The 10404-nt window shown below is 56.5% G+C and overlaps 1 protein-coding gene across 1 annotated transcript; it reads right to left on the bottom strand.

Moving 5' to 3' along the window:
• Nucleotides 1-1370: 1370 nt before the first annotated feature.
• Nucleotides 1371-9131, bottom strand: LOC138841436 (uncharacterized). Its single transcript, XM_070042091.1, has 3 exons — nucleotides 9093-9131; nucleotides 7973-8973; nucleotides 1371-1560 (listed from the first exon to the last, which is right to left on the bottom strand). The coding sequence occupies exons 1-3, from the start codon at nucleotides 9129-9131 to the stop codon at nucleotides 1371-1373; spliced, it is 1230 nt and encodes a 409-aa protein (XP_069898192.1).
• Between the last annotated feature and the right edge of the window lie 1273 nt (nucleotides 9132-10404).

The raw sequence follows: 10404 nt of genomic DNA, 5'->3' as shown, positions 1-10404 counted from the left end.
CTGTGTGTTGTGTGTGTGTTGTGCAGTGTGCATGCCTGTGTGTTTCTGTGTATGTGTGTGTGTTGTGCAGTGTGCATGCCTGTGTGTTTCTGTGTGTGTGTGTGTGTTGTGCAGTGTGCATGCCTGTGTGTTTCTGTGTGTTGTGTGTGTTGTGCAGTGTGCATGCCTGTGTGTTTCTGTGTGTGTGTGTTGTGCAGTGTGCATGCCTGTGTGTTTCTGTGTGTTGTGTGTGTTGTGCAGTGTGCATGCCTGTGTGTTTCTGTGTTGTGTGTGTGTGTGTTGTGCAGTGTGCATGCCTGTGTGTTTCTGTGTATGTGTGTGTGTTGTGCAGTGTGCATGCCTGTGTGTTTCTGTGTGTTGTGTGTGTTGTGCAGTGTGCATGACTGTGTGTTTCTGTGTGTTGTGTGTGTTGTGCAGTGTGCATGACTGTGTGTTTCTGTGTGTTGTGTGTGTTGCTCAGTGTGCATGCCTGTGTGTTTCTGTGTGCTGTGTGTGTTGTGCAGTGTGCATGCCTGTGTGTTTCTGTGTATGTGTGTGTGTTGTGCAGTGTGCATGCCTGTGTGTTTCTGTGTGTGTGTGTGTTGTGCAGTGTGCATGCCTGTGTGTTTCTGTGTGTTGTGTGTGTTGTGCAGTGTGCATGCCTGTGTGTTTCTGTGTGTTGTGTGTGTTGCGCAGTGTGCATGCCTGTGTGTTTCTGTGAGTTGTGTGTGTTGTGCAGTGTGCATGCCTGTGTGTTTCTGTGTTGTGTGTGTGTGTGTTGTGCAGTGTGCATGCCTGTGTGTTTCTGTGTATGTGTGTGTGTTGTGCAGTGTGCATGCCTGTGTGTTTCTGTGTTGTGTGTGTGTGTGTTGTGCAGTGTGCATGCCTGTGTGTTTCTGTGTTGTGTGTGTGTGTGTTGTGCAGTGTGCATGCCTGTGTGTTTCTGTGAGTTGTGTGTGTGAGCTGTGGAGGGTGCATGCCTGTGCATAAATCCACTGGCGTTTCTAATTGTAAGTGTTTCCAGGAGTCACATTCCATCTGAGTGATGTGCACACTAACCGACTGGATTGGAGTGAGGGCCCTTCAGGCCTCCGCGTTCCTTTCTGTCCCCAGAAAGGCAAGCAATGCAGTGACGGGGTTGGCAGTGGACCTCTCCCGCCTCCCTCACACCCCTGTGTGCTGTCAGCGGAAGACCACAGTGCCGTTACAGAACTCAACATTTTACCCTTGTCAGCTGGGAATATCAACTCAATCCAACAAAACTGAAACATAACCACAAAACACAGGTTTGAGGACTTTGAAAAATTTTTAAATGAGAAACAGAAACAACCATGAAGGCTAAGGTACAAAAGAACCACACTGAGTTGGTTCCTGTTAGCTTTTTGTAAGTTCTAGAGCAATTCACGGAGAGCTTCGCTGATCAACGCAGCCCCTCGGATGGTTTCGGGGCCAGGCTTCGTCCTTTGAGGCACTGTGATGAAGAGCGTGCCCCAGACTGGCCCAGCGATCCCCTCCCTGGTCTCATCTGCCCCTGCTTCCACGGACTCTTCATACCGCCTTGAAGTCTCTTCTGAGACATTCCTTGCATAACAGAGAGGCAGGGTTAGCTGTTAGCTGTTGGACCTGAGCGGAGGTTTGGGGAGGGAGGGAGGGAAAGAAAGACAGTGACAGAGAGAGAGACAGAGACAGAGAGAGACAGAGACAGAGACAGAGACAGACAGAGAGAGAGACAGAGAGAACACAGTGAAGGTGAATGTTTGGAGGACTTCCCCCTTAGGAGCAGAGTTCAGACAGGTGATTTCTCCAAGAACCCCGGAAGGTGTGGGCAGAGGACACAGACACAAGCTGACACTGTGCACAGTTTGATAAATGTCTGTTTTTCTCCTCATTGCACAACGGCAAACTCATCTTGACATTAAAAAAAAAAAAAGTTCCTTTGAAGATGTTCAAAGGCATTCTTTGCAGGGTCTGAAGCTATTTATGAAAGAGCTCTACCTATGCGAGCTTATGGGTGTGGCCAAGCAGTGGGGCTTACACTGAGAACTTCAGATTCAGGGGACGATTTTGAGCATCAGATGACCACAAGCGTGTCGTGTATTAGGCAGAGCAAGGGCGAAGTCTGTCCGGGAGCTCTGTACTTGGGTACCTGTCAAAGGAAAGCCGGCCGTGGACCAGCTGTCAGTGATGGAATGCTCGCTCACAGGCTGTTTCAATTTGTGAAGTATTCTTGAACAGAAGTGCTCTCCACCCATGCAAGCAAGCACAGGCAGCTCTTCCTCACCTTTGATTTTGCAAAGATTCTGTGGATTTGATTACAAGTCAGACGACCCTGACAGGTTCACACTAGCAAAGCGTGCAATTAGACGCGATCCCAATCTCTCTAATTAATTGAGTTACCACCGGAGTAAAAGTGATGTTGTAGAAAAAAAATCCTGTTGAGGTGGTGTCCCCTTTAGCAACGTAACATGCACACAAGACAAAACGGTGATCAAACAAAGAAAGAAGCATTTAATACAAAATTAAGAGTGCGCGTTGCGCTGTTTTGTGGAAGGAAAACACAAAGCCTGTAGTCTCTGAAAAAAAGCCTGTAGTCTCTGAAAACACATCTATCTTCAGTGGCATGACGTTGCCTAGACTAGAAGCAAACTCAGGCAAGCTCTAGTTTGAGGGACTGTATGCTCTTCACCCCTGACCTGAGCAGGGGTAATCCCTGCGGACCCTCATGCCTCCGCTCTCCCGGATCCAGGTTTGCACCTCTGATCTTTCTGGAAGAAAAATGTTCACGTGAAGCCATTTCCTCTGCCTATGGTCCCTGAGTCAGACGCGTCAGCAGCCGCCAGCCGCCCTGGGGTCACTGCTGCACTGTCCACTGTGTGCTTATGTCCTTCGCTGGGTATTCCTGCCATTCAGAAGCCACTGAAAAGATGTTTTGAAAGTAGCTGTGTTGTGTGGGCCTTCTTTGGAAACATTGTTGTAGTAGTTCTAGTCAGGAAGTGCATCCGTCTCAGCATGTTCCTTGTGTGGGAGATCTTGGCTCTGTGTTCCCAGTCAGGATGGCTTCCCTGAGACCCTCACACGGGCGGGGGCTGGGCAGCGCCCCTGGGGCCCGTGAGCCAGGCAGAGGCAGAGCGGGAGCTGACCTGCCTGAGCCAGCACGGTGACCTTTGGGGACTGGCCTGGGGAAGGGGGGTGCAGAGGGCATCTTAGCCTGTACCCATGAGGTCCCTGGCACCTACTAGGTGTGACAAAGAAAAGGCAGAGTCCCAACTGCTTCCTGGGGCCCAGGCCCAGCCTCAGACCAGTCCCTTCCAGGCCCATCCCTTCCAGACCCGTCCCTTCCAGTACCGTCCTTCCCTTCCAGGACCCGTCCTTTCCTTCCAGGCCCATCCTTCCCTTCCAGACCCGTCCTTTTCTTCCAGGCCCGTCCATCCCTTCCAGACCCATCCTTCCCTTCCAGACCTGTCCATCCCTTCCAGTCCCATCCATCCCTTCCAGTCCCATCCATCCCTTCCAGTCCCGTCCATCCCTTCCAGTCTGGTCCATCCCTTCCAGGCCCATCCTTCCCTTCCAGGCCTGTCCTTCCCTTCCAGGCCCGTCCTTCCCTTCCAGTCCCGTCCCTTCCCTTCTAGGCCCGTCCTTCCCTTCCAGTCCCGTCCCTTCCCTTCCAGGCTTGTCCATCCCTTCCAGGCCTGTCCTTCCCTTCCGGAACTGTCCATCACTTCAAGTCCCGTCCTTCCAGACCTGTCCCTTCCCTTCCAGTCCCATCCCTTCCCTTCTAGTCCCGTCCCTTCCCTTCTAGTCCCATCCCATCCCTTCCAGGCCCGTGCATCCCTTCCAGGCCCATCCATCTCTTCCAGACCCGTCCATCCCTTCCAGGCCTGTCCATCCCTTCCAGGCCCGTCCATCCCTTCCAGGCCTGTCCTTCCCTTCCAGGCCCATCCTTCCCTTCCAGGCCTGTCCATCCCTTCCAGGCCCGTCCTTCCCTTCCAGTCCCATCCCTTCCCTTCCAGGCCTGTCTATCCCTTCCAGTCCCGTCCATCCCTTCCAGTCCCGTCCATCCCTTCCAGGCCCATCCTTCCCTTCCAGGCCCATCCTTCCCTTCCAGACCTGTCCATCCCTTCCAGGCCTGTCCTTCCCTTCCAGACCCATCCATCCCTTCCAGGCCCGTCCATCTCTTCCAGGCCTGTCCATCCCTTCCAGGCCCATCCCTTCCAGTCCTGTTCATCCCTTCCAGACCCGTCCTTCCCTTCCAGGCCCGTCCATCCCTTCCAGGCCTGTCCATCCCTTCCAGGCCCATCCTTCCCTTCCAGTCCTGTCTGTCCCTTCCAGGCCTGTCCATCCCTTCCAGGCCCATCCCTTCCAGTCCTGTCCGTCCCTTCCAGGCCCGTCCATCCCTTCCAGACCTGTCCATCCCTTCCAGGTCTGTCCATCCCTTCCAGGCCCGTCCGTCCCTTCCAGACCTGTCCATCCCTTCCAGGCCCATCCATCCCTTCTAGGCCTGTCCATCCCTTCCAGACCCATCCATTCCTTCCAGACCTGTCCCTTCCAGGCCCGAAGCTGGCCTGCAGCAGAGGTGCTGTGAGCCTGGCGGCAGAATGGCCAGGTGCCTCTGGCCTCCCTACCAGCCCCATGAGCTGCGTCCCTGACCCTGAGAAACTCTGTGGGAGAAATTCTCAGACCCGAGAGGGCGTGGCTAGCTGGCCTGGAGCTCGGATACCGGGAAGTGCTGTCTTCCCCAGGAGGTGCCCCAGAAGTACTGCGCCTTCCGGGAGGAACCACCAGAGGCAGCGGCAGCCACCTGGACAGAACCACTTGCCCAGAGACAAGGGACAGGCGCCGAGAGCACCCACAGAGGACAGCGGGGCCCAGGACTGCGGGCAGAAGGCTTCCACACCACACCCCACTTCCATCCCTCACTCCTCACCGCTCTATGCTCCCCTGGGAAAGAAGGGAGCCCTCCGGCCTGCTGGGAGCGGAGGGAGGGCCTCAGGGTCCTGACGGGTCCTCGTCCCAGACAAGACCACAGTCCAGGAGTCCTGGAGGCAACGTGGTAAAAAGAGACACTCAGGGAGGATGGAGGTGCGAGACGTCTGAGAAGCCGGAGGAGGGAAGGGTACTGGAGGATGGACGGTGGAGGGACGGCCCTGTCCTCGGGGAAAGGGCGGGAAGCGCCTCTCTGTAGACCACCGCTGCCGAAGCTCTTGGCACCAGGTCTGCATTTCAATTTCCACACTCACGTCCTGGGCCCCAACAGCTTGCCCTCCAGCAGCTTCTGTGGCTGCCCCCTCCCTTCCCCTGCCCCCCTCCTGTCCTTGCTCAGCCCCCACCCCTCCCAGGTGGGGATGGGGGGGGTCGTCCCAGGAATTCCAAAGCCAACTCCTGCAGACACGGCTGTGTTCCCAGGTGGAAGCAGGAGCCAGGGGGAACACAGCCTGCTCAAGGTCACTCCAGGTGGGGTACGGCCAGCTGCGCTGCCTCCCAGGCCCTGACTCAGCCCAGAAAGCCGCCGAATCAATTATTTTTGAAACATACATTTCCATTTAGTGATTCGTGCTGAGCCTAATTCACCCGCTTTCCAATGTCACTTAGAATCATCCAGGGACTAAAAGAACCCCACAGAGAACAGATTTTAAAAGTATATTTTAAAGATAAAGATGGGGCTTTAATATTCTACAGGATTTCAAATCCCTGGACAAAGACTGTCAGTTTAAATTTGGAGTCAGTCATCTACTGCTGTCTACGGAGAAGGAGATGCAGAGCAGACTCGGACAAGGCCCGCCTCACCTTTTTCAAATTACAGTTTTCAAGTCTGATACAGCCAGATAATAATCAGCGGCTCAAATAAAATCATTATTCTGTCAGAGAGAAAAGGCAAGAGGAAAATTAATGACAGCAGAGAAAGAACAAAGTTGAGACCTAATAGGGAGACGTTGCTGAGATTAAAGGAAAGCACTTACCTTAATTCTGCTTCAGGTGTTGGACTGACCCCTCTGGAGAGCTTGCAGGTGGGAAGCCCTCGGGGCGCCAGGCCCACCCTGCCAGGGAGCCCAAGTTTCCTTCTCTCCTTCTGGAAGATTCTGAAGGAAACTTGAAACTCCTAGTACTGCCTTTCTGGAGCAGGTGGCCACGGCAGGGTCTCGCGGGAAGGGGCAGGTGCTCAGCGAGGTCTGGAGGTGCTGGTGTCCCTGCGGTCTGTCCCCGTCTCCGGGAGGCCTCCCCACTGCCCACTGGCCACACGTCCATCTCCCCTGCATTCTGTGGAGGACTGGTTGGATGGCAGACTTTGTGTGTGGCCAATAGCCTGACCCAGGTCCGGATAGCCTGTGGACCCCTGGCTTCCCCAGGTCCGGGTAGCCTGTGGACCCCTGGCTTCCCCAGGTCCGGGTAGCCTGTGGACCCCTGGCTTCCCCAGGTCCGGATAGCCTGTGGACCCCTGGCTTCCCCAGGTCCGGCCGGGTAGCCTGTGGACCCCTGGCTTCCCCAGGTCCGGGTAGCCTGTGGACCCCTGGCTTCCCCAGGTCCGGGTAGCCTGTGGACCCCTGGCTTCCCCAGGTCCGGGTAGCCTGTGGACCCCTGGCTTATTTCAGATCCCACGTGTGTCTCTTGCTCGGGGCTCTGGGGACTCGGCCACGGCCGCACAGGGAGCACACCCCGCACTGGGCGGTGCTGCCGGCAGCACTGGGCCACTTTGTGTGTGTGTTTGTTTGTTTTGTAAGAGATTCAGTGTGGGAAATATCCTCCCCTCCTCATGACGTTCTGCATGCCTACTGGTCCTCACTTCACCTCTTGGATTGGCAAGGAGGACTGTGGAAAGCTCTCCAGAGAGGCTGTGTCTGCTTCTGGGCAGCATAAGAGTCTGGAGGAGGAGGAGCAGGAGGAGGAAAAAGAAGAGAGCCAACATTTAGATCTGTGAACACATTTCTGGACAGAGACAATGGAACAATGGCACTAAGGACACGGACCTTAGTGGAAAGGTATGAGTGTGACACTCTTTCTGACTGTGACACTTTCTTTGACTATGACACTCATTTTGAGTGTGACACTTTCAGTGTGACCTGCTCTTTGAGTGTGACACTGTCTTTGAATGTGGCACTTCTTTCATCAGATTGAGTGACTTTGACCCTGACCGGCAGCTGAGGCTGGGGAAGCTAAAGCTGTCGGGACATGTTTATCTGAAGCCATTTCTAGAGGGTTCTGGATCTTTGGGCCTGAATTGATGTGACGATCCCTGCTTCCAGCACTCACAGGTGGAGGTGGAACACAGGAACGCACAAGGAGGTCAAGTAGAACAAGAGACATCCTCAGAACCCCCCCCCCCCCCCGCCCGGCCCTGTGTGGTGTGAGGCTGTTTTGACCAGGAGCGGTTCGTATCTGCATCAGAGAAGACAGATCTACAAATTGTAGTATGAAAGCTACTCAAGTCTGTGACCTGAGGGCTATGGGGTACACTCATGTCCTGGAAATGCAGTTGGGGTCTGGCTTGTGTTTCTACCTGGAGCAAGTGGTCGGCAGCAATGCTTGGAGCCCCACAGGCAAGCGGAGAGGGTGGCGGGGACCCCTGCCCATCCCACAGGCCCCTAGTGAACGCACCACCTGTGTGCATCGCCCCTGGGCGGACGGGGCGTGGGATGAGGGATGTGCTCAGTCCCCAAACCAAAATAACAAATTCTATTCCACATGTGCCCATAGTTACAGTTCGCATTACATCTTATACATGGAAAAGAAAGATGACATCCTTAGGGGAAAGAAGGAAATTATTTGAAATGTAGTCCCAATTGTATGTTCTTGATTTTAAATGTGAACACATTAATGAGAGTTGGCGATCAGTCAGCCAGGCCCCAAGCGTGCTCTTGAGATAGACCCTTCTCTGGATACAGTCAGACAGTTATAAGGAGGGAAAGGGGGCAGGGGGACCCACACATGGTGTAAACATGCGGCTTGCTTGCAAGGACACAGGTCAGTGCATGGGATGAGAGCCGCAGCCTGCGGGCACCCTGGGGCCCTGCCAGGACTGGGGGTCACCCGAGACCTACACGTCCCATCGAGCTCCACGAGCGGGCTTTTCCCACCGACGGGCTCCCAGTCAGGGAGACGGCAGTGATGAACTGTGCGCAGCACCTCCCGAGTCTCAAATGGAAAAGGTGAGGAAGGCAGCCGGGCAGGCCTGGGGGTCACAGGGTCACACTGGACGGAGGGTGACCGGGCAGGCCTGGGGGTCACAGGGTCACACTGGACGGAGGGTGACTGGACAGGTCTGGGGGTCACAGGGTCACACTGGACGGAGGGTGACTGGACAGGTCTGGGGGTCACAGGGTCACACTGGACGGAGGGTGACTGGACAGGTCTGGAGGTCACAGGGTCACACTGGACGGAGGGTGACTGGGCAGGCCTGGGGGTCACAGGGTCACACTGGACGGAGGGTGACTGGGCAGGTCTGGGGGTCACAGGGTCACACTGGACGGAGGGTGACTGGACAGATCTGGAGGTCACAGGGTCACACTGGACGGAGGGTGACTGGACAGGTCTGGAGGTCACAGGGTCACACTGGACGGAGGGTGACTGGACAGGTCTGGAGGTCACAGGGTCACACTGGACGGAGGGTGACTGGACAGGTCTGGAGGTCACAGGGTCACACTGGACGGAGGGTGACTGGACAGGTCTGGAGGTCACAGGGTCACACTGGACGGAGGGTGACTGGACAGGTCTGGGGGTCACAGGGTCACACTGGACGGAGGGTGACTGGACAGGTCTGGGGGTCACAGGGTCACACTGGACGGAGGGTGACTGGACAGGTCTGGGGGTCACAGGGTCACACTGGACGGAGGGTGACTGGACAGGTCTGGGGGTCACAGGGTCACACTGGACGGAGGGTGACTGGACAGGTCTGGGGGTCACAGGGTCACACTGGACGGAGGGTGACTGGACAGGTCTGGAGGTCACAGGGTCACACTGGACGGAGGGTGACTGGACAGGTCTGGAGGTCACAGGGTCACACTGGACGGAGGGCAGCCTGCAGCGGGGAGCATCTGCTTGGGAGATTCTGCATGACTGGAGGAAAACCACTCAGCCCCCAGCCGAGGGGTGTGCATGGACCCCACTCCAGGGCTCCTCACCCTGCAGAGAGGGGTGCGGCTCCACACCAGGACGCACATCACACCGCAGGCAAGGATGGAGCCCCACCCCCCCTCGGGCCCCTCACGGGCCGCTCACCTCCACCTGGCCCCAGAGGCTGAGCTGCCGCCCTGCCGCCTGTTTGAATTAAGGACTTTAAAATATTCATCTCTATGGATATGGAAACTCGATACCGGCCTGAACACTTAAACCAACAAACAAAAAATCCAAAGGATTGAGAGGCACGGAATCAGATCGCAGCCGCTCCTCTCGGGAGCAGGGGGGCAGCACCCCACGCCTGTCCCTCCTGGGACACGGATGAGCCATGCATCAAGACCGAAGAGGACCCCAGTTTGGGCAAAGACCCTGAAACGACGCAGCTCAAGAGAGTTGGGTGGTGACTAGCCCTAAACAGCTCAGGCTCCAATGCAGCCCAATGCATCTTAGAGCTCCAGACCATCACGGAGCAACCACTAGGAACGGCCCCGACGAGCAGCAAGTGCCAGGCGGCAGCACTCTGCGGGGCCATCCTCCCAGGTCACTAGAGGTCATCCTACCCAGGTCACTAGAGGTCATATTCCCCAGGTCACGGGAGATCATCCTCCCAGGTCACTAGAGGTCATCCTCCCCAGGTCACTAGAGGTCATCCTCCCAGGTCACGGGAGGTCATCCTACCCAGGTCACGGGAGGTCATCCTCCCCAGGTCATGGGAGGTCATACTCCCCAGGTCACTAGAGGTCATCCTCCCCAGGTCACTAGAGGTCATCCTCCCAGGTCACGGGAGGTCATCCTCCCAGGTCACAGGAGGTCATCCTCCCCAGGTTGCTCTCTGCCAGACAAGGGGGCCCCATCCATTCTGCTGCGGACTCTTGGCCTTGCCCTCCACAATCTAACACAGCTTCAGGCCCCACTGAGAATATCAGCAACTAGAGGGAAAGAAACCTCGGCAGAGCTAAGGCTGTGGCACCGTCACCCGTCACTGGGGCTCTGCGGAAATGCCTGGCTTTGGAGGTGAAGCCACGTTTCCCGTGCCACGTGTCCCATGCTTGATCGCCTGCTGCAGCCAAACACAGAGAGGTCTGGGAAGGCCTCCACGGCCTCCTCCAAGGCCTGAAGGTCGCCCAGAGCCACAGCACATGGCTCAGCTCCTCAGAGCAGCGGGCAGCCACCACACAGCCACGGGGGCTGGCTCAGCTCCTCAGAGCAGCGGGCAGCCCGCACCACACAGCCACGGGGGCTCTGGACTGCCGGCGTGGTCACTGGGGCAGGGCGGGCCGGGCTGTCCTGGCAGGCTGTCCATCCGCCCGGCGCTGG

Source organism: Dipodomys merriami, unplaced genomic scaffold, assembly GCF_024711535.1.
Source record: "Dipodomys merriami isolate MVZ:Mamm:240054 unplaced genomic scaffold, mDipMer1.0.p SCAF_32, whole genome shotgun sequence".
Classification (NCBI taxonomy): Eukaryota; Metazoa; Chordata; class Mammalia; order Rodentia; family Heteromyidae; genus Dipodomys; species Dipodomys merriami.
The sequence above is the reverse complement of the archived record's forward strand: the minus strand, read 5'-3'. Positions and strand labels throughout refer to the sequence as shown.

What these genes read in the sequence shown, in the direction of transcription:
- LOC138841436 (XM_070042091.1), bottom strand. Translation starts at nt 9,131, where the DNA reads ATGTGCGTCCTGGTGTGGAGCCGCACCCCTCTCTGCAGG. An exon ending in GCCGCACCCCTCTCTGCAGG is followed by an intron (nt 8,974 to 9,092) that starts GTGAGGAGCCCT and finishes CCCTCCGTCCAG; the next exon opens with TGTGACCCTGTGACCTCCAG. An exon ending in AGTCCTGGCAGGGCCCCAGG is followed by an intron (nt 1,561 to 7,972) that starts GTGCCCGCAGGC and finishes CTGTTATGCAAG; the next exon opens with GAATGTCTCAGAAGAGACTT.